This window comes from Eptesicus fuscus, chromosome 10 (genome assembly GCF_027574615.1).
Source record: "Eptesicus fuscus isolate TK198812 chromosome 10, DD_ASM_mEF_20220401, whole genome shotgun sequence".
Lineage (NCBI taxonomy): Eukaryota > Metazoa > Chordata > Mammalia > Chiroptera > Vespertilionidae > Eptesicus > Eptesicus fuscus.
Window position 1 is genome coordinate 16,868,902 of NC_072482.1, and position 23,636 is coordinate 16,892,537.

The following is a 23,636-nucleotide window of genomic DNA, read 5'->3' on the forward strand; positions in this document are numbered from 1 at the left end:
TTGACTGGGAATCGAACCATGACCCTTCAGTGCACAGGCCGGCGCTCTAACCACTGGGAAACACCAACCAGGGCTCTGTTTGGTTCTTTTTAAAGTTTCAATCTGTTTGGTAAAGTACTCATTTTGTTCATTAATTTGTTTTCTGAAAGCATTAACTTGCCTGTCTGTATTTTCTCTCATCTTGAGTATTTTCAGAACTGCGATCTTGAATTCTGTCACTTATATATTTCCATGTCCTTAAGCATGTTTTCTGGAGATTCATATTCTTTCTGAGCTGCCTGGCTACCTTGTTTATTCTTGGTAATTGATGAGTTCCTTGTCTGGGCACTTCTCTAGCAGATTAATACAAAGGTGTCTTTCTATTATTCTCCAGTAGGTGGCGCCAAATAACAAGTTTTTAGCTCTGTGAAATCCCAGCGAGTCCCTGCAGCCAGACGCTGCTATCAGTGCAACAGAGATGTCTGGGGATGGGATAGGCGGGAGGAACTGAACAGCTTCTTTGTCATTTTGCCCTTCAGTAATGGCGACCTCAGACCTCCCTGGGGTCCCCCCGGAGCCCGGACCCTGGCACCGGTCACAGAGTGCACCCTTTGCTCAGGGGAACATGTGATTCTGTAGTACCAGTTCGCAGGTTTGCAGATAATGTGCTGCAATTCCAGGAGGCTGCAGGCCAGCAGGGCTTTATGCGCTGTTCCTCTGTCTGGAATGCGCACTACCCAACAACCGCAGCGGCACCCTGGTGCTGTGTCCATGCCCAAGTCTCTGGGTCAGCCGCAGCTCAGGCTGCTCACTCCTGCAGGAGTGCCCACCAAATCTCTCTGCTCCTCCCTGCTGAAGGAAGCGCCGACCACAACCGAATTCCTGCCCTCTCAGGACTGAGCCCCTCCGAGGGCTCTGGGCCATAGGGCTGCGTCCCTGGATCATCTCAGCCTTTCTCCCGTCTCACCTCCACTCTCAGCCCTTCTCCCTTCTTGCCTCCCCCATGTGTTCCCATGTGACCACCTTTGGATGTTTCAATGGGCGGATCTCTCTGATCCCTCAGGTGCGTCTGTGGGTTGCTTTTGTTGAGTAGCTAGCTGTTCAAATTGTTGAAACTTCCAGAAGAGAGATCAAGGGGCTCTCTCATGCAGCCATTCCTCGGACTTCACTTTAGTACTGTTTTTATTCTTTCCCACTGTTATTCTTACTGACAAACTTCAACTGACTCTCAGTTTAATGAACTGATATTCTGTAATTTTTCCCATTCCTCACCCCCACTCTGAAATGGTACTGGAATTTTTGTGGATGATTTACTCAATAACTTAATTGTTTAGATTACAAGGCCCTTTGAGAATCTGGTACGAGCTGTGCTTCTTTTACCCAGAAAAATGAACTGAAAAAATGCCCACACAGTTTTCCCTGGGGCTGTTCATGGACTCATTGAGGCCTCTGAATAAGAACCTTTGCTACTGAGCAAGAATGTAGAAACAACTTTCTTACTCCTCTAATGTTCAAGTTTTAGAAATATTTTTTTACCATTATAATGTAAAATTTCATGGACTGCTTCAAATTTAGGCTTACGTCACTTCATCCATGATTTAAAATGACAGATCTTGAACTGTTGACTTTTTAAATTAAAAAACATTTGCTAATATTATCAGTTCTCATATTTGGAAACTCACCCTAACTTTGATCAGATTGAGTCATTCAACTTTTAAAAATGGTCAACTTTACCTCTTTAATGCTTCAGTCTCCTATTTCATATTTTCTTTGTCCAAAGCTGTAAATTGGACCAGCTGCCATAAGGATCTTATATAATATGACTTCTTGGATTTCTTAATTAGCATTTACTAATTAAAAATACCTAAATTGTTCTTGTTTTACACAGCATCCACAAAAACATTGGTATAAAGTGCATCTTACTCTTTTGGATATGTTAGTACTCATTTAATTTAATTTATTATTTTTATTTGACATTTTTTATTAGGAGGGATAGAATAGAAACACTATGGAAAGGGGAGTATCAAGATTTTCAGGATGTTAGATGTCATTCTTCAAAAACAAATTATTCTTGCCCTAGACAGTTTGGCTCAGTGGATAGAGTGCTGGCCTGCAAACCGAAGGGTCCAGGGTTCAATTCCAATCAAGGACACTTACTCTGCTCAACGCTGGCCCCAGTTGGGGTACATGCAGGAGGCAACCAATCGATGTGTCACATCGCTGTTTCTCTCTTTCTCTCTCTCTCCTTGCCCTCCCACTCTCTCTAAAAATTAATGGAAAAATATCCTTGGTGAGGATTAATTAAAAACAAAAACAAGTTATTCTTTCAGAAACTGTTTGTTTTGGGCCCACCTTGTCTTACCCCTCTCAGGGGGATGGGAATGAAACTGCACTCGGATCGGTGACACAGCCAAAGAAAATTCGAGGAATTGGGTTTGGAGATGTTTTTAAAGAAGGCTCTGTGACACTTAGGACAAGAGCATCCAGTAGTGAAACAGAAGAGAAAAATCAGAAAATGTAATATTGATAAATTTTACTTAAATTAACTCCATTTCTCATTAAGCATTTTTTAAAATATAAAAAGTCATATTGACTGCAGCTTCTGCACCTAATTCCTTAGCTCTGTCTGTCTTCCTCTCAGAAGTTTGATCTCCAAGTCTTTCTGTTGAAGTCTGTCAGCAAGGAGCAGTTTGCTGCTGCCTTTGGAGCTCTGACGCTTCATGCTTCTGTTCTAGTCACCACAGAGAGTTCCAGGTCCCTCATTCCCTGCTCTTAACATTGCCTGAGTGGCTTCCACCTCCTTCCTTCAAGTCAGGTGTCTTCCTCTTTTCCTGATCCTCCACCAGCCCCTCTTCTGTGAAGTTAGAGCTGTGTCTGTGAAGGAAGCCGCTCAGCCGCCCACTTGCCCCAGGGAATGGCCATCCCTGCGGGTCATAGGACTGACCTGGTGGCTCTGCCCAAAGCGTCCAGCGCCATCGGACAACCCGGCCAACTGTGCAGGAATCACTATGTGGGCGGAGCTGAGGATCAGATGGCAGTGAGCTGTTGCTAGGCAACGCCTGAGTGGGGGCTTCCAGGTGGGGACACCTGGGGAGGAGGCGGCCTGGGGAGGGGCTCTTCTCCAGTGACACCTTCCTGAGGGCCTCTCTGTTTCCTCTGTCTCAGAAAACACACCTTGCCTTTGGCTTTCTTGTCACACAGCGGTCAGTTATTTATCTGGTTATTTATTTGTTACATTTGAGGTAGAATTCGCACAGTGATGCGCATCCATGTTTAGAGCACAGGTGGGCGCGTTTGCGCCAGTGCCCACACTGATGTTCCCATCGCCCCCGGCTCCAGAGCTGTCGTTAGTGAGAGTGGTCTCAGTCCCTGTGATGGGCTTGAGGCTCGCTCTGATCACTGACCCAGGAGTTGATAAACTGGTAAACATTTGCTATGTTTGCAGGTGAGACCAGAGTGGAAGATAATGGTGTTTAGAATTGAGAGAAATTAAAGTGAATATCTTAAAAGTTATACAGAACACACAAGGATAGGTAAGTTAGCAGAATGTTCAGATTTTTAACTAACAGTGGAAAATTGTCTACTAGAGTAGTTATAATAAGGGTTATAACGTTCCCCAAATATTTTCATTTCAATAGGAGCAATGAAGTACCAAGACACTCTCTCGCTCTCTCTCTCTCTCACTCTCTCTCTCTCTTACCCTCTTACCTTTGTCTCATTGTAAGGAAGTTTAATGATGTTTAAGAGCTCACTTTCTGGAGTTATACTTTCTGGGTTTCAATCTGGGTTCTACTAACTTACTCTTCTCATGGTCGGATTATGTAACTGTTTCCTAGTCTATAAAAGGAATAAATGACAGTGCCTGCCTTATGCAGGGTGCTCGGCAGACTAAGTTACAATGAATGTAAAGTTTTAGCTCAGGGATTGGCCCATAGTAAGTATTTAAATGCTGTTGTTATTTTAGAGGCTCTAAAATTAGGGTAATGTGTTATGGGTATCAGAGTATTTTCTGTCATAAAACTGGGAATTTTTAAAAGTTGGGCATTCTGAGCTATCATTTAAGTCGCTTTTAAGATCTTTGTTTCATGGAAGAGTTTTCAGTCACATTACTAACCTGGCCCTAAGTACCCCTAGGGAAAGCTGCATAACTGTAATTGGAGACTTTGTTTAACAGTATTATCTTCATTCTAGCTTAAAATAGCTGATCTCTTTCTCCTCTATTCTAGCCCTTAATTGTACCATACAGTCACTAGGATCTAGAATTCAGAGTGTGGAGATAACAAAATCAGACACTGAAGTAAAATTAAAGGTAAGTTTTTCAATAAAATTTTTATACTAGGAATGAAAAATCTATAATAATAAAATCTATAATGATAAAAGCATAATATGCTAATTAGACCAGACAGCCGAACGACCTTCCAGATGTCCTTCCGGACCAAGCCGGGGCTGAGAGGGCTGAGGCAGCCCCCACCATTGCATCGGGCCTCTAGTATATTAACCTTTTGCACTTGGATGTCCAGTGTGACTCGACACGGTTAGCATTTTATAGAGATTAAAATTTCTCTTTGAATGTATCAATAATTTGAAATATAAAAAAATCCAAATAAATAAGTTTGTATGAAAAGAAACTCCAGTTTTTTATTCTACTGCCGCACTTTGTAAAATCTGGGGTATTTAAAAAATTAAATCCCGAGTAGAATAAAGGAATCGAGAAAAAAGCAAGTGAGTGCAAAGGGTTAATAGATTTGTTGGAGACATTTGTCAACACTGCACTACTGAGATGGGATAGTAAGAAGCAAGGAAAATTCCTGGGCAAGTGGAATAGGGAAACTGAGGCTAGATAAGTAAACAAGGCCAAATAACTTGAGCAGTTTACAGCTAGTAAATCTCAAGACCTTATCTTCCCTAATCTAGGGCACTTGAGAGCAAATGGTTTATACCTCTCCTCCCTCAGCAGAGAGTACCTAGCTTAAATCTCCCTGGCCTGGGAAAATAGAGAACAAAGGCCCAATTAATGCCATTTAAACCCAAAGATGGATGAAGTCAGGGGAACAAATAACAAAAACACAATGAGAAGCAGACACCCAAGATGAAAGTGCAGCAATGAAACTGCCCAGAGAATAATTCTAAACTTCCCTGTACACTCATTTTGATGCATCAGCATATTAAAAATGCACTTGGAAAGCTGATGAATATTCTGCTGAAACACTGAGTCTCCCCGACAGAAGATTAAAACCCTCAAGACAAAGAATACCAGTGAGGGCTCACTCTCTCTGGAGCACCCATGCCTTTTCTCGGGCAGGAACTTTTCACTTTCTTTTTCCTAAACTCTAAGGAAAAGACTTGCAACCAAAGGAGCAGCAGGCAGCAACAGCTTGTCTGGGACTACCCCCCTACACTTGTCTCCAAGCCTCCTCTTTCTCTGACTTCCCAGTGAGCTAACAGCAGCCCTGCCTAGGCTCTCTCCTGTTGCCTTTTCTATCCTAAGCCCTTCCTTTGTTTCACTGTCCCCAGCTTTAATAAACATACCCTTAAAATCATCTGAACTTGTGTTGTGGAATCTTTCCTACATGAAGTCATGAATCCACACAGTACCCTCTAGCCTGAAGCAGACCCACTGGTCCCCATCTGGTAATACCAGGACCTATAACCAAGATAACTCTACCCAGTAAAGCTACCATTTAGAATCGAAGGACAGATAAAGAGCTGCCCACACAAGAAAAAGCTAAAGGAGTTTATCAAACCAGTATTATATAAAAATGTAGAAAAAAAGGATAAAAATATGAATAAAATGGCAATAAATATATACCATCAACAATTGAATCTAAAAAACAAAATAAACAAGCAGAATAGAAACAGACACATAGATACAGAGAACATTTTGATGGTTGCCAGATGAGAGGGAGTTTGAGAGGATGAGTGAAAAAGTGAAGGGATAAAGAAGTACAAATTGGTTGTTACAGAATCATCATGGGGGTGTAAAGTGCAGCATAGGACAGTGATGGCGAACTTATGACGTGTGTCAGCACTGACACGCGTAGCCATTTCTGATGACACGTGGCCGCATGCCGAGGATGAAACATTTGCTGCTCCTGAGGATGAAACATTTGCGACTAGAGTCTTGGAGTTAGTTTTTTCCTCCAAGTGACACACTACCTGAGTTATGCTGTTTTTTGGCGAAGTTTGACACACCAAGCTCAAAAGGTTGCCCATCGCTGGCATAGGGAATATAGCCAATAATCCTAATATATAAAAAGCCAGGGGCCGTCACGACCTAAATGACCAGATGGATGACCAAACAGCAGGCTGCTGGCGGGAGGGAGCTCCCTCCCGGCCCCGGCCTGGGTGCGGCGGCAGCAGGAGGGAGCTCTGGGCCCTGGATGGGGCGCAGCAGAACTCTGGGTCTCGTGCGATTGGGGGCGTTGCCGGCCTTCAAACCGGACCCTAACAGGAGGGAGGAGGGAGCCCCATTCCTCATAGAATCAGCCATTGGACATCTTGCTGTCAGCAGCCTGCCATCCAGGAATCCTATTCCCCTACACCCTGGACCCTGATTGGACACTGGCCTCCCATTAAAATTAATTTGAAGACAGTTTCCCATGAGGCCAGCATTTGCGATGACTATTAATAAATCACAAAGACAAACTCTAGATGGAGTAGAAACATTCCTACCTGAACCCATTTTCACACATGGTCAGTTATATGTTGCTTTCTCTTGAGTTTGAAGAGCTTGTGATATTAAAGTTAAAGTTGTAGATACTTCATCACAAGGGAAATTAGTCAAGCACTCTGAAAGTGTTTTCACTCTTAATGTGGTATATAGGGAGATATTAGAATAAGTTTAATCAATTTATCAGTCATTGTTTGTATCAGTGTTGTTTTGACATCATGTTTTTGTTGTTTTTATATCATGTCTTTGTTGTTGTTATATCATGTTGTGATTGTTTATTAATAAATTTATATATTCTTTTCATATACATTTTACTAATTTTCTTTCATCTCTGACACTTCTATTATAGAGAAAGGGCAAATAGCAATATTAAAATATTTCCTCTAATTAATTCCCTTTTAATGTGCACAAATATCGTGCACCGGGCCACTAGTATTCTAATAACTATGTATGGTGTCAGATGGGTACTAGATTTATCAGAATGATCACCTAGTAAGTTCAGTAATGTCTAATCATTGAGGTATATACCTGACAGAAATATAATAATGTATGTCATCTTTAATTGAAAAATAAAAATGATTTACTTTAAAGCATTACTTTAATTATTTATCTCCATGTTACAGAAATCTTTTGAACTTAAATGAATACAAATAAAATCAGAAAAATCTTTTCATCTACCTTTCAATACTGTCAAATGTCTCAAGTGCTTCTAAACCAAATGTGTTTTTAAAAAGAGCAATAAAAATGTGAGAGTGATACTAAGTTATCAGATCAAAAAGCAATTAATTAGAATAATGTAACATTATTTTAAGTATAGATAAAGAGAGAAGGATAAATATTCTAGGTGTAGATCCTAATTTAGATATAAATGAAATATATATTAAATCCAGAATAATAGAATAATTGGACAAAGGAAGCATTAGTTTATTTAGTAATAACCTTTTATAAAAAGGAAGTTAAATAGCTTAGAAGTACATTTTATATCACATAGGAAAATAAGCTCTAGATAAATTTGAGTTAAATACCACTTAACTATAATCAGTTAAAACAGAAAATTTACTCCCAATACAGAATTTTAAAAATTTTTCTTTTATTCTCATATATTCCTTCTCCATGAGAGTTTTCACAGATTTCTTAAGCTATTTCTACAATACTCTTGAAGATAATTTTACTAGTATATTGACTGAAAATGTCCACACTTTTTATTTAGAAACTTAATCTACTGATGTGTTAAGTAAACTTCCTATTCCTCCCATTTCCTTTGTCCCTCTCCACAAACCAACTAACCAAACAAAAAAACTGGTTGTTTGAATACAATCAGCAGTCGTCAGAATTACGAAAATTTTAGCAGCATGGAATGTCTTAAAATACTTTGTAAAAAGACACAATAGGAGAGGAGGGGGTGACTCTATAAAGAGGTAGATGCAACACAGAAAAATGAACACATGAGTTAAAAAGAGGGATTGTTGGGTGAAGTTTTTTGTTTATTGGTTTGGTTTGGGGATTTTAATGTAACGTTTGGCTCAGTGGATGGAGCGTTGGCCTGTGGACTGGAGGGTCCCAGGTTCGATTCTAGTCAAGGACACATGCCTGGGTTTCGGGCTCGATCCCCAGTAGGGGACGTGCAGGAGGCAGCCAATCAATGATTCCCTCTCATCATTGATATTTCTATCTCTCTTTCTCTCTCCCTTCCTCTCTGAAATTAATCAAAAATATATATTAAAATTAAAAAAAAGTTTTCCCCATGTTCTGGGACGTCAGACAACACAGAAACTGGTAACATTAGTCCATTTATTAAGAGTTAACAGTAGTAGCCCTGGCTGTGTAGCTCAGTTGGTTAGAGCATTGTTCTGATATGCCAAGGTTATACGTTCGATCCCTGGTCAGGGCACAGACGGGAAGCAACCAATGAATGCTTAAATACACAACAAGTTGATGTTTCTCTCTCTTTAAAATCAATGAATAAATAAAAAATTTAAAAATGTTTTGAAAGCCTCAACAGTAATAAAGACTTTGTTTTTTAGGAAAAAACTGAGAAAACTATGAAAAGATTTGGAAGAAGAGAAGGCAATGAGAAGTAATCTAGAGGTAACTCATTTCAGCCAGCCTTGAGATTGCAGGCAGCATAAAGTAGATGTGTTTTTTTCCATCCCAACTTGGTGATTGATTCCACTACAGTGATGCTATCCTACTTCAGCTGGACACTCCCTGCTACTTGCAGCCATTTAATTAACCTCTTGTTGACTCCCAGTCACATTCCATTGTGTGTTTGCCAAGTTGAATTCAGGATATAATTTTTCCACTTGCCCATGGACCTAGTGGGCCTTCAAAATAAATCTTCACAAGATTTTTTTGAAAGAAGGACATGAGCCTAATGATGATCCAGTGGGCACACAAATTAGCTTTGACACTCGGGGTTTTGTGCCTGGGGCAGGTTGTGCAACAAACCAGCTTTAAGATGAAGTTTATGCACTCAGTAACCTCAGTGATCACTGAGGAACACTCTGCTCAGGTGGACTCTGTACAGATCTTACTCTACTCTCAGTAAGGTGCCATCAATCCATTAGAGAGCATCTTGGGTGCCACAGTCAGGGCTGAACTATGTCAAAGCATAGTAAAAGGAACTACTTGCCATGCTGCATTCTGGACGTTTCTAAGAAATAAATGAAAAATATGTGATAATCTCCCCCCACCCCCAAAGAAAATACTGTGACTGTGTCTTCTGGTTACCAACTCTGTCTTTTAAGATAATCCTGTAATTAATGATTAAGTATATAGATGGACAATGTCCACACCACATATAATAAGTGGGGAGGAAACAAAGAAGAGTATTAGTTAAAAACCTTGGGTTGTGTTTGACATGATTTCTTGTGTTGTATGCCTTCTGCTCTTTTTTTTAAAAAAAATTATCTACACTAATAAAAAAGTAACATGCAAATTGACTGTACCTTTGCGACATCCACCAGCCAATCAGGAGTGAGTATGAAAATCAACCTAAAAATATGGCAGATTTAATTTGCATATGCATGGTGACAACACAGGTGTTCCTCACTGCCCCAGCCGCTCTGGGCCTCTGGGCAGCATGGGAAGGTGGAAAGGCAGCTCTGGGCCAGAGCAAAAAGGCGGCTCCGGCCCGAGTGAAGGCGGTGCCGGCATCCAGGGGAAGGAAGGCCCATTCTTGCATGAATCTTCGTGCATCAGGCCTTTAGTTATTATATAAAAGACCAGGCCCTGGCCAGGTAGCTCAGTTGGAGCATCCTCCCGATGCACCAGGTTTGCAGTTTGATCCCTGGTCAGGGTGCATACAGGGATCAACCAATGAATGCATACGTGGGTGGAACAACAAATTGATGTTTCTCTCTCTCTCCCTTCCTCTCTCTCTAAAAAAATCAATCAATAAATTAAAAAATTAAAAGACTAAAGCCTGGTTAGAATGAAAAGTGAACTAAACAACAATAATCACAGCTAAGTTTGAATATTTCTTGTATGCCAGGCATTGTATTTTTAACGTACTCCTAGAGGAAAACCCTACGAGATTGATACTATTTGTCATGTTGTAGAACTCTGACCTACAGAGTAACATGCAAACTAGCCTGGGAAGCCAAACTATAGCCTCTGCTGCAATCAGCCCAGAGAGATTAGGATGTGGTTAATGCCAGCTTCCCTCTTTGATTGCCAGCTTCCCTATTTGATTGCCAGCTTCCCTATTTGACTGCACCCTTCCAACTCAGGACCCACTGGAGAAAGCCCCAAACAAACCATATAAGAAGCCCCTCTACATAGTCGACCTCCAGCTTCCCCATACTATCAGAGCATACAGGAAGCCAGCCTTTTTTCACTATTGTCAAAGGAAAATTGCACCAGAGTTAAACAGGTAAGACTTTATTCAAGACTACGCAATAGGAGAGAGTGAACTCAACCCCTTTGAAACAAAAGGTGGGAGGGTTTTGAGGCACTGGAGTGAGCTCGTGGAAGAGTACTGGAAAGCCATTAGGGGAGGTTGGTCAGTGTCAGTAAGCCATCTGTTTGCTAACTAATGCTTAAGAAGATTGGGCCCCTGTGTGGTTAGGGGTATGGGCTTTCTTTCTTTTTAAAAATACATTTTATTGATTTTTTACAGAGAGGAAGAGAGAGGGATAGAGAGTTAGAAACATTGATCAGAGAGAAACATCGATTAGCTGCCTCCTGCACACCCCCTACTGGGGATGTGCCTGCAACCAAGGTACATGCCCTTGACCGGAATCGAACCCGGGACCCTTCAATCTGCAGGCCAATGCTCTACCCACTGAGCCAAACTGGTTAGGGCTAGGGGTATGATCTTTCTTGATTACCTTTCAAAGGGATGGCTCCCAGGACCTTAAGAAAGACACTTCTAGGTTGTAGACACTCTTAAGAGGTTGGGAGATTTACATCTCAAAGGGCAGAGAAAGAATTTATACTTGCAAGTTTTCTCAAGTAAATGCTGTAGGAAAAAGGGAGGTCAGGGGCCTACAGACTAAGACCCCTGTCTAACTTTAAGTCAAGCTGAGGATAATGTGGTCATTTCAGTCACTCTAGAGTTTTCCCACGGCCCTGCCCGCCTTTGCTCCCTGCCAAGCACCAGTGATGCCGACCGACTCCCTTCCTATATCAGGCTCTGAATATTTTTGTCCTTGGTGGTGAAGGCTGCAGTCTCCTACAAGCTCTCAGAAGTCCATTTTACACGGAGTTAGAATGTAAAGTTAAAGCCTTGCTTTGAAGTAACCAAATCTTGTTTTGTTACCTACTGTCTGCCTGATGCCTGAGAGCTGGTTATAATTCCTTATGTCTTTCCAAAGTACACGGAACTCTCTCTTTTCTTATCTAAAGAAGCTACAAAGCCTTTTGCTCGAACAAAAGAGGAAAGTAGAGCTGTAAGATGTCCAGATGTTCAGCAGTCACAGCCTTTGTTTTCTTATCTGAATCAGTTGATTAAAATTCAGGTTCCACCTTTCCCCCACCTCCTAGCAATTTACCACAGGTGCTGACAAGTCCTGGCTGGCCTGCTGAACTGTGGCAACTGTGCTCTCATTAGCGACTTGTCATCCTCCTTCCCTAAGGGTGTTTTTGTTTGTGTGTATTGTTTCACATTTTTAGATAATGAAAGAACCACATTTCTGAAATACAGTCATGTGCCGCAGAAAGATATTCCGTCAAGAGGGACCACATATAAGTTGGTGGTCCTGTAAGGTTATTATGGAGCACAGAAACTCCTATCGGCTGGTGACTGGGTAACCATCCTGAAGTCATACTGCAATGCATTACTCACGGGTTTGTGATGTTGCTCATGCAATCAAACCTCTCGCACTGCCAACTGCACAAAAGTACAGCACATACAATTATGTCCACTACGTAATATTTGATAATGATAATACGGACTATGTTACTTATTTTTGTGTTTACTATACTTCTTAAAAATTTTTTTTAAATGTATTTTATTGATTTTTTACAGAAAGGAAGGGAGAGGGATAGAGAGTTAGAAACATTGATGAGAGAAACATCGATCAGCTGCCTCCTGCACACTCCCCTACTGGGGATGTGCCCGCAACCAAGGTACATGCCCTTGACCGGAATCGAACCTGGGACCCTTACAGTCCGCAGGCTGACGCTCTATCCACTGAGCCAAACCGGTTTCGGCTTAAATTTTTTTGTTAATCCTCATCCGGGTATATTTTTCCCATTGGTTTTTAGAGAGTGGAAGGGGGCGGGGGGGGGTGGGGGAGAGAAAAACATCGGTGTGAGAGACACATTGATTGGTTGCCTCCCGCATGCACCTGCCCCAACAGGGGCCAGGGATTGCACCTGCAACCGAGGTACATGCCCTTGACCCTTTAGTCCATGGGCCGACACTCTAAACACTGAGCTAAACTGGCTATGGTTATATACTATACTTTTTATCATTATTTTATAGCATACTCTTTCTACTTATAATGAAAAGCCTCATCATACATCTTGTGTTTAGCATGTCTCTTGATTGCATTATTTTCTCTTGTGCTTGACTTCGTCTCATTTTGTTTTATAAATGTAGTGTAGCCTGAGTGTACAGCGCTGTTAAAAGCTACAATAGTGTACAGTATTGTCCTAGGCCCGTGGTCGGCAAACTGCGGCTCGCGAGCCCCATGCGGCTCTTTGGCCCCTTGAGTGTGGCTCTTCCACAATATACCACTGCCTGGGCGAGTCTATTTTGAAGAAGTGGCGTTAGAAGAAGTTTAAGTTTAAAAAATTTGGCTCTCAAAAGAAATTTCAATCATTGTACTGTTGACATTTGGCTCTGTTGACTAATGAGTTTGCCGACCACTGGTCTAGGCTTTTGCACTCACTCACCATTCATTCTGATTCACCCAGGGCCAATTCCAGTCCTGCAAGCTCCATTCATGGTGAGTGCCCTATACAGGTGTACCATCTTTTATATTTTATACTGTATATTTATTGTTCTATGCTTAAATACACAAATACCTAGCATTGTGTTACAACTGCCGACAGTATTCAGTACCGTAACAAGCTGCACAGGTGTGCAGCCTGGGAGCAATAGGCTATACCACAGAGCCTGGGTGTGTGGTAGGCTGACCATGTAGGTTTGTGAGCACACTTCATGACGTTCACACAAAGATGAAAATGCCTACAATGCAAAAATGCATTTTCTGCCGAAACCGGTTTGGCTCAGTGGATAGAGCGTCGGCCTGCAGACTCAAGGGTCCCGGGTTTGATTCCGGTCAAGGGCATGTACCTTGGTTGCGGGCACATCCCCAGTGGGAGGTATGCAGGAGGCAGCTGATCGATGGTTCTCTCTCATCGATGTTTTTAACTCTCTATCCCTCTCTCTTCCTCTCTGTAAAAAATCAATAAAATATATATATATATTTTTTAAAAATGCATTTTCTCAGAACGTATGTATCTGTCTTTAAGCCCCACATGGCTGTCGTTCTAACTCCCATCATCAATCAATGTTTAATTAGGAAAAAATTTAGAATAATAAGGCCTTTTTAAAAATTACAAGGCTTTTTAGAGCTTTCTTTGCCAAGTCACAAATCAGTATCTACCAGACTTCACTTTTTTGTAATCTCTGAATGTTTTCATAATTCTATAAAGTATTATTTACACAGCATTGTTAACCAGGGGGAATGAATACAGGAAAAAAAATGAAAACTTTTTGCAAGTGACAAAGTGGGATACAGAAATACATACATTGTAATGTCAATCTCTAACATTTAGAGATTACAAAAGAGTGAAGTCTGGTATATATTGATTTGTGACTTCTCAAACTTTAATGTGAATCACCTAGGGATTTGGTCAGCTGCATATTCTGATTCGGCAGATCGGGGGTGGGGCCTGACATGCCACATTTCTAAACTTTCTTGAGAATGTCCAGGCTGCAGGCTCACAGACTACACCTTGAGAAGCATCAGCATACATTTAGTTTGGGAAAAGATAATACTCAGATTTGATATATATATAGTTTATGCTCAGAAAAGTGTACATATACATATATAAAAACAGAATGAAAGCAAAAAAACCAGACTGGAAACATACCAACTATGAAAAGAGATGTGGGGTCATGGGTAAGTGTTTTCTTTCATTCTATTTTTCTTTTCCCTAGCAAACTATTTCCTCAAATTTTTCTGCAGGGGACATACTTTTTATTTTCATAGAAAGCTTTCGCTCTCTTTCTCAGTAGCAAGTCATGTATTGAATCTCAAAAGGGATGGAGGTTGTGGACAGAGGTTCTGAGAGAGGTTGACAATTGCCTGACCCATGGTGGTTATGTGACTATGATACTGTCTTATGGTCTCTCTCTCTCTTTTTTTTGTGATAGAAATATTTTTTCTTTTTTTTTTATTGTTTAAAGTATTACATATAGTAGTACATATATCTCCATCCCCCCCCACAGACCTTCCCCCAGCCTCCCCTACCCCGTCACATGCCCTCATCCCACCCCCCCAGTGTCTTGTGCCCATTTGTTGTGCTTATATGCATGCATACAAGTCCTTCGGTTGATCTCTTCCCCCCCCTCCCCAACCCTCCCCAGCCTTCCTGCTGTAATTTGACAGTCTGTTCGGTGCTTTACTGCCTCTGTGTCTATCTTTTTGTTCATCAGGTTATAATGTTCTTTATTTTCCATAAATGAGTGAGATCATGTGGTATTTTTCTTTCATTGCCTGGCTTATTTCACTTAACATAATCTTGAGTGGCCAGTGGCTTCGGGAAGTCCTTGCTGGGATTCATCCACCTAAGACAATTTTAGAGGATCACATTTCTCGGTGAGGTGGAGGTGAGGCCAAAGAGTCAAGACCCCGACACTCTCAGAGACATCTTAGCACTGATGATGGCCACGTTCCACTTGATTCACTCCCAGGTCTCTGTGAATGGCAAGACTCGACCGGCTCCTCCCAGGACAAAGTTCTGCTGGGATCAGGAAAATCTGTGGAGCAAATTCAACAGCACTTCAACTTTCTACTTTTCCTATCAGCGAGACATCTGTCAAAAGGAAATCTGTAAGTACATTGCAGGCATTTAACAGGGAGGTTGGTAAGCGCTTTAAAAAGAATTTTTACTTAAAAAGAGTTAAAAATAACCAACATATTTGGATGAAAGTGTTGGGGGGAGGTGCACTATTTGGGGCGCTCCACTAGACATGGTTGTCATTAGTTTTATTTTTTAAATTTATTTTTATTGTTACCATGACAGGTGTCCCCATTTCTCCCCACCTCATCCTTTGCCCACCTCCACCCAGCCCTCGAACCCCCTTCCCTCTGGCCATCGCCACACTGTTGTCTGTGTCTATGGGTTATGCATACACAGGCAGTCCTCGGGTTACGTTGGACTCGATGTACCGTTTTGTGGTTACGTTGCCATCTCCCATTTATTTATAAAAAAAAAAAAGTTCCATCATTTCGACGTATGTATATATGTGCTTTATGTTTTTTATTATTTATTTACCACAAGTAAAGGTCAGGAATTATCTTTTCTATTTTTTTACAGTCTCACTTCATTACTGCTGTGTATGTGCTCCATGTGAGTGACATAGGTGCTTATGCAGGTGGGTTCCGACTTACGGCGAAAATCGCTACATCGGGCTGTAGGAACGGATCTCCGACGTAACCCGAGGACCTACTCTACTGTATGTTCTTGGGCTGATCCCTTCAGTCATTAGGTAGTTGTATTTACTTGTACCAAGTACAGGAAATGGGGCTTAGCCATTGCTTATAGCCACTGTTTGGTTAATCACATATTGCTTTGTTCTTTGCAGCTGGCTGCACTTATCAGGTTGGGTTCCTGTCAAGCTCATCGTATTGACAGCTCTTCCCACAAAATACTGTGCTCCATTTTAACAGTCAGCAAGAACAGCATTTAGAAAGAACTGCCCAGACCTTGAGACCCTTATCCTAACAAATGGAGTTTAGCTGACTTGAATAAATACGTTTTAAAAGAAAGGAGATACTGTAAAATGGAAACTTAATTGTGCCCATTCTGTTTTTTCTCTTACAACAGAGCATCAGATTTTGAATCCCAGAGGGAAAACAAAACTAACCTGACAGGTCCTAAAGAAAGAATTCAAAGCTCCTACCAGCCCCCAGGAACTAAGCAGCGTGTGAAACCCCTTCAAAGACACAAGCATGGTGCACAGTAGGTCTCTGAACCTTAGGGTGAATCCTTATTACATTTCTAAGGAATGTAAGGAATGTATTTACTGATACTTTAAGTGTTGGAAAAAGCTAGAAATAAGTCTTCTTTCAGCAATGGAGAAAAGAGTGAATAAAAACCACTGGTTTTGAGTTCGATATGATTTCTTGGGCTGTATGCCTTCAGCTGATTTTATTAAACCAAAGACTGACACCTGATTAGGATGAAAGTGAACTAAAAATAACAATAACACGAATGCCCAACTGGTGTTGCTCAGTAGTAGAGTGTGGACCCAGGAATCAGGAGGTCGCCAGTTCGATTCCTGGTCAGGGCACATGCCAGGGTTGCAGGCTCAATCCCCAGTGAGGGCCTGCAGGAGGCAGCTGATCAATGATGTTCCTCTCCCATCAATGTTTCTATCTCTCTATCCCTCTCTATTCCTCTATCTCTAAAAATCAATAAGAACATACTTTAAAAAAATAACACTAATAATAATAATAATGCCTAACTTTGAGCATTCACTACATGCCAAGCGTTGTTCTAAGTATTTTTCTTTTTTTAAAAAAAACCCTTTGAGGTTGACAGAATCTATTATCCCTATTTAACAAATAAGGACACAGGCACACAGAGATCAAGCTGAACTCCACAGAGAAGGCAACCAAATGATGCTGTTTTTGATCAATGTTAAAAAGGCTTTTCTTGTTGACTAGTCAATGCTCTATCACGTGGGGCATACGATGACTCACAACCAAATTTACTAACTCAGGTTTGAAATCTGTCAGCCAAATTTAACCTCATAGGCAGGCTGGGTTGTTGAAGGTGGGGGTGGGGGGAGGAAATGATGGGTTCTTTTAATTAAAAATATATATTCTTATTGATTTTTTTTTTTTTTTTAAAGAGGGGAACGGAGAGGGATAGAGAGTTAGAAACATCATGAGAGAGAAACTGATCAGCTGCCTCCTGCACCTCCCCACTGGGGATGTGCCCGAACCAAGGTACTTGCCCTTGACCGGGATCGAACCTGGGACCCTTCAGTCCGAAGGCCGACGCTCTATCCACTGAGCCAAACCAGTTAGGGATATGGGATCTTTATTACCTTTTCTACCCACCAGGCACTTTTGAACACAGAGGAGCTCAGGTCCTGAATTCCTCTCTCAAGTGAGGGGCTCATGGGCCTGAGAACTGTTAGTGGCCTTTTCAGCCAGCAGGCCGTGCAGGACTCAGGGACATCAAGGTGACCCTAGTACTTCTCATGAACGTGAGTTGGAAAACCCAAGATCACGTTGACTCCCTAGAAGTAAGACCTGCTAAAGGCCATTCCCAGCCTTTAGGCGAGAGATGATCCTATCCTTGCCCACCTTAGTGCAGTTGGTTTTATCTGGAATTACTGAAATAGCACCTAGATATAAGGAAAGTGCGTGCTAGTTTACATTTCCATCCTATTTACCCATAAATGCTTCACCATTTCAGTAGAAATTTTGCCCTGAATATCCTGACCACATGCCAGGGACTGCTACACATCAAAGAGTGAAAGAAAGCCCTTTATAATTTGAATTTTATGACCAGTCATAACAAGGTTCAGCAAACAATGGCCCACAGGTCAAATCAGGCCATCACGGTTTTGTACGGCGAGCGTGCTAACAATGTCTTTTCATTTTTAAATAGATGAAAAGAAATGATAAGAATAATATTTCATGACATTGGGAAATTATATGGAATTCAAATTTTCGTGTCCATGAATAGTTTTATTGGGGCACAGCCACCTGTATTATTTGGTAAGAAGATGCTTTACTAGCTGTGTGACCTACACAAGCCACATGACCTCTAGGCCTCGGCTGGCTCAGCTATAAAATAGGGACATACTTTACCAATCTTGTCTGCCAGGAGGCAAGACGTGGATCAGAGGATATCTGAGGGCATTTCAAGCTCTAAACTGAAAACAAGGGGCAGAGAGGGAGGAGCCGGTAAGGTAGGGGACACTGTGAACAGCTTATCCCTCAAAAGCCAAGTCCCCTTGTCTGGTTAATTCTTTTGGTAACCAAATACCTGCCCTTCAGTCCTGCCAGTCAGCAGTCTATTTCCAGAGGGGGTGCCTGGCTCCTCAGATTCCCAAACCACGTCACGCTACTAAAGGGATAATAAAGATGGAATTTAATAAAAAGAGGAATAAGAAAAATTAAAAAATAATTCTTTCCATAGCACCAGAAGACGTATGTCTTCAACAGCATCAGAAGTATTTTCAATACGGTCTTGACTACATATCTTATTCATAAAATAACCAAGGACAAGGAAAATAAATATAGTCATTTTATGGCAAACTATACATTTCCACCTTTAGATCAGAAGATTTATCTGGGTATTTTAAACATTAAGATAATTAAAGTTTTCAGATGAAAAGCATTTTTACTGGACTAAAGTAGACACTTTGGGGTAAAGCTCTTTTAAGCGGCATTTCACTGTGGGAGCTCCATTCCCAGCTCCTCTGCGTTCTTCCTAACACCTAAATGTGAAAGAAGAAGAAAGTGCACACCAGCAGAAAGTCAACGCTGTTTGCTTGCTGCTCTGTTTTACTTTTTCAGCCTTTAAAACGCTCTGCTTTGAAGTCTTACAGAGGAAGTGGGTTAGCAGAAAACAGATGAGAGAGAGGTATTGCAAAATGGGAATTAACAACAGATTGTCTTATTTCAAAAGTCCCACATTCTGTTAATTTCCAAATACCCACTCCTCCTGAACGACGCGGGTCTCTAAGGCCCTCACAGTAATTAAGTCACCAAAGAGGTAGGACGTTGCTTACGATTCTCCCTTCCGTCCGGCGCCGCCCGCTGCCCTCCGAGCGCCGCCGCGCCAGCCTCCCGGCGAGTCCGCGCCGTCGGTCCGTTGCGGGCGGGGGTTCCGGGAAGAGCGTTTTCGGTTCTCGAGGATTTTCGCTCACCCCGCAGCCCGGCACCTCGCTCCGGCTGCTGCTCCCTGGTTCACCTCCTCGGGGAATCGGGGCCTCGCGGCCGAGAAAAGAGCGTCTCTCCGCAGCGTGGGCTCGGGGCGCCTCTCCCGGCGCCCAGGGGTCCCCGCGCCCCACAGCCCGCTTCGCCGTTGGTGCGGAACGTGACCACGGTCATGGCGCGCTCCTCGGTGCGGGTGGCCAGGCAGCCCTTCGTCCACTCGGTCAGCTGGACCTCCTGCGTCGCCCGGTAATCCTCCACCCGCACCAGCACGCGCTTGGGCGGCCGGGCGGCGGGGGGAGCGTCCGCGCGGCCGCCCGGAGCCCGCTTTTCCCGAGGTAAGTGAGGAGAAGGGCACCCCCGGTCCTCCCCGCCCGCCCCCTCCTCCCGCGCCGGGTCCCCGCGAGGCCGCAGCCCTCGCTCTGGGTGGAGAAGAAAGAGCACTTTCTCTCGGACCCAGGACTCAGAGTCCAGATCCTCCCCGGCCCCGCGGGCCTCGGGGGCGCCGCCCGCGCTTCCGCTCGCCCCCGCCGCCGCTGCGGGACCCGGGGTGCCCGCTTCCAGGGGGGGCCCGTGCCCCACCTCGCGCGGAAAGAGCCCGGCTCGCCCCAGGCGGAGGGGGGCGTGCGCGAGGGGCGCAGCTCCGCGGAGACGCGGGGCCCCCATCCCGGCAGGAGGGTCATTCATTCGCCGGCTCCTTCCCCGGTTCGCGCAGCAAACGCCGTCCGAGCCCCGGAAAGCGCGGGACCGGCCGCCCGGGTGTGGTCACGCCGCCCCCGCCCCGCCCCCCCCCGGGGCGTCCCGCCCGCGGAGCTGGGGGTGATCGTCTCGGGCCGACCTGGGACAGGACCCGCCCCCTCCCTCCTCTCCCCTCTCGCCTCCCCCCGCGGCGTGCAGCCATTGAAAGACCGAAAGCCTGACCTCCCGAGGTCGTAGCTTCGGCTCTGCCCCCTCTTTCCTCGCATCTCCGTCCGGCTCTCCGCGCTCCCCCGGAGCCCAGGCGCCGGACACCCCCGCTCTGCGCACCTCTGCGTTGGCCAACGGAGTATCTCCCGGGACGCGCCCCCTAGTGCAGGAACAAGGAAGTTCCCCGAAAGCTATCTGACCTGATCAAATTCCTCTGAAAAAGGGTTCCCCGTCCACTCGGGACCCACCCCACGCTGCTGCCTAGGCGACCGGATGTCGTTCCAAGGGTCAGACTGGGAAAGGGGGCGCCGGTGGGAAAAGGGCCTTGGTTTGCTGGTCTCCCTTCGGAAAGCCTGGTCTGTGGGACGGGGTCGCACCTGTCTCCCTTCTGGTGAGAATCAGCGTGCTTCCCAGGAAGGGCCTTGGTGCCTTTGACCAAATGGAAACAAAGCGCTAAACGAACTTCTTTTTTTTTTTTTAAATTACTTTATTGATTAAGGTATCCCATATTTGTCATCAACCCCACCCCCCCATTCCCATCCCAACCCCCCCCCCCACACACACACACGCATGCCCCCCTCCCCCTGTTGTCCGTGATCACTGGTTAGGCTCATATGCAAGCACACAAGTCCTTTGGTTGATCTATCTCCCTTGTCCCCACCCTCCCCTACCTTCCCTCTGAGGTCTGACAGTCTGATCAATGCTGTTCTTGTTCTTCAGTCTATGCTGTTCATCATTTCCCCTAGATGAGTGAGCTCATGTGATACTAGGAATACACTTACAGGAACCGAAAATGAGACAAGCAATAATGGTTATGCTGAGAGGCAAATGAATCAGTCTATAGTGAGTTTCTTTCTGGGCCAACAGTTCTTTTGAGTCCCGATTTCTATGTCCAACAGTTGTTTATGTGTACATAACAGCAATGACATTTCAGTTCTGGATGGTGGACAAATGGTGGTAATGCAGGTCCGACCCTCTCTGGTTTGGTCCTGGGCAATCTGCAGTGACGCACATCTGCTGACTGCTAGTATGGCAAGGCATCGTCAGCGTCTTCCATCTCTGGACTTAAACGAACTTCTTGATTTAAAATGTGTTCATGTCATTCCCCCCGCCCCGTCACCCATCCCTCCTTCCCTCCCCCCCACGTCCCTCTCCCCCAGTCCCCTCTCTTTAACGCCAGAGGTTGAAAATAGATGTGTCTCGTGTGTTCTTGGCATCTACTTAGTGCGAGCCCCCCTGCCACACTAATCTTTGCAGGAGGTTTAACGGGAAAGCTAGCTAACAGGAAAATAGGATGTCCTGTCCATTCTTAGTATCAGGTACTTGTTTTATTAGGAACTGCTCAGTTTTCCTCTCTGCCTTAGAAAAATGACTGCAGTGGTAGAAATGTTTGCCCGTATATGAAGGACCAAGTAGTCTGCCAGGTCTTAGAATGAAGAAAAGTGTGGCAGGAGTGAGAATACGTGGGTCGGGGGATCTGGCGGATTTGAGGCCTGGCCTTGGGCTGGTTTCTGGTAAATCATAGCTCCCTGAAGTTGTTGAGGGTTTTAGATTTAAAACTCATTTACTCTTTGCAACAAACTAAGGAAGGAGTGATACTGTTGTAATTCACTAGTTACGAATAGCAGGAAAGGAGCCAAGGGAAGGCCAGACACTATAGGCTTGCCTATTGGGCAGCTTCACCAGGAAGCTACCACTGCACACGCCCCGGGGGTCCAACAAAGGGGCGCTAGAGCATGCCCAGTCAAGTTGGGGTAACATAAGGAAGGTGCTTGCTGTCAAGAAGGTCGTTGGCCAGAGTGGGCGTGGCCACTGCAAGGGCAGGAAATTTGGGATATTTTAATCCCCAGAATGAAGGAGTACATGCTCTTCGTTCCTCTTGCTGCTCTGGGGACTTTTGTGATTTTTGGCTTGTGGGGCTCCCTTGTGCTCCCCGACATGGCCCATGGTCATGTGGCCCCACACACAATGGACTAATGGACTGCAACTAGCCATGGTCATGTGGCCCCACACACAATGGACTAATGGACTGCAACTAGCCATGGTCATGTGGCCCCACACACAATGGACTAATGGACTGCAACTAGCCATGGTCATGTGGCCCCACACACAACGGACTAATGGACTGCAACTAGCCATGGTCATGTGGCCCCACACACAACGGACTAATGGACTGCAACTAGCCATGGTCATGTGGCCCCACACACAACGGACTAATGGACTGCAACTAGCCATGGTCATGTGGCCCCACACACAACGGACTAATGGACTGCCACTAGCCATGGTCATGTGGCCCCACACACAACGGACTAATGGACTGCAGCTAATGGGCTCCAACATGGAAAGGGAACTCTGGACTCTGATCTGCTTCTAGCTTTGTGGGAAGGATATAATTCCATGGAAATAGCGTTCTACCATATCTCATCCTCTGCAATGCTTATCCCAGTGGTACTCCAAGAAACCCACTTGGACCGATAACAGAAGTGTTACTCCAATCTCCTTGAAAACTTGGAAGGACAGGGAGGTTATGTATTTGCCCAAGGTCAAGCACTAATAAAGAGTGGAGCCAGAAATTACCTGCCTATTTTAAGCCTATGACTTCATGTTCTTTCCTGTTCATTTACTTGACCAGTAATTACTGAGTGTGTGCTGAATGTCAGCCGCTATTCTAGGTGACAGGGACGTGGGGGGGGGGGGGGGGGGGGGAGGACAGACCAAATTGCTTGTCCTCTTGAAGTATTCTTCTTTATATGTAGTAACATAACTCAAGTTCTCTATCCAGAAATAAGAGATAATAAATGAACTTGGATGTACATGAAAATCACCTGCAAATTAATGCCCTAACCTACTCTCAGATTCTGTTCTTATAAGTTTGGGGTAGGGTTTAGAATATGGGGTTTTAGCAAGACCCTCAGTAATTCTGATCCTAGTAGTCCCTGGACAACTTTATGAGAAACATCACCAAAAATCAGCTTAGATAAACTCGAGGCCTTTTTTTTTTTTCCCTGCTTTCAATTGGCAACAAGAACAATGCATTTTCCTTCTTTACAGGAATATTGGGGAAATTCCAATGAAGAGGTCTGTATTCTGAGGGAAGCCTAACGTAAACCACAAGATTTATTGCTTCCAATATTTCAGTATTCAGCATTTCGATATTGGAGAATGAGAAAAACCCATTTGTTGAGAAATGAGAGACACCCATCACATAGCACCTGCATTTCCAGATGTCAAGAAGTTGTATGTAAATGCATAGAAGAACATGAGGAGGAAATGCTAAGTAAATTGAGCTTCAGTGAGACAAAGCCTAAAAAGAATGTAAACCAGAGAAACAGGTGGCTTTCCTCCAGGGTGGTGGTGTCTGCTGTGCTTTACCGTCTCCAAGTGCCTAAAAGGCTGAGAAAGGTTGTAAAGGGACCCCACTGGCTCTCTGAATTGCTTATTATAGTTTTGGGCCGGCCAGGTAGTGACATAATTTATATCCCTGAGGCCCGAAAAGTCACAGC

At 44.0% G+C, this 23,636-nt stretch overlaps 1 protein-coding gene and 1 long non-coding RNA gene across 3 annotated transcripts; one reads left to right on the forward strand and one right to left on the reverse strand.

Moving 5' to 3' along the window:
* The first annotated feature begins 3,418 nt into the window (after nt 1–3,418).
* On the forward strand, nt 3,419–16,113 carry LOC129150608 (uncharacterized). The gene is made up of 5 exons (XR_008557329.1): nt 3,419–3,512; nt 4,206–4,288; nt 8,674–8,737; nt 15,021–15,159; nt 15,915–16,113. It is a non-coding gene; the product is annotated as an uncharacterized LOC129150608 (long non-coding RNA).
* Nucleotides 14,623–19,964, reverse strand: C10H6orf141 (chromosome 10 C6orf141 homolog). 2 transcript variants are annotated; one of them, XM_054722537.1, is made up of 2 exons: nt 19,083–19,964; nt 14,623–15,086 (listed from the first exon to the last, which is right to left on the reverse strand). In XM_054722537.1, exon 1 carries the CDS (start codon nt 19,912–19,914, stop codon nt 19,261–19,263), a length of 654 nt encoding a protein of 217 aa, XP_054578512.1. In that variant the 5' UTR covers nt 19,915–19,964; the 3' UTR covers nt 14,623–15,086; nt 19,083–19,260. The 2 variants fall into 2 exon arrangements, with proteins under 2 accessions (XP_054578512.1, XP_054578513.1); XM_054722538.1 differs by lacking the exon at nt 14,623–15,086 and adding an exon at nt 18,607–18,788.
* Between the last annotated feature and the right edge of the window lie 3,672 nt (nt 19,965–23,636).

Coding starts and splice junctions, on each gene's coding strand:
- C10H6orf141 (XM_054722537.1), bottom strand. CDS start 19,914: ATGAATGACCCTCCTGCCGGGATGGGGGCCCCGCGTCTCCGCGGAGCT.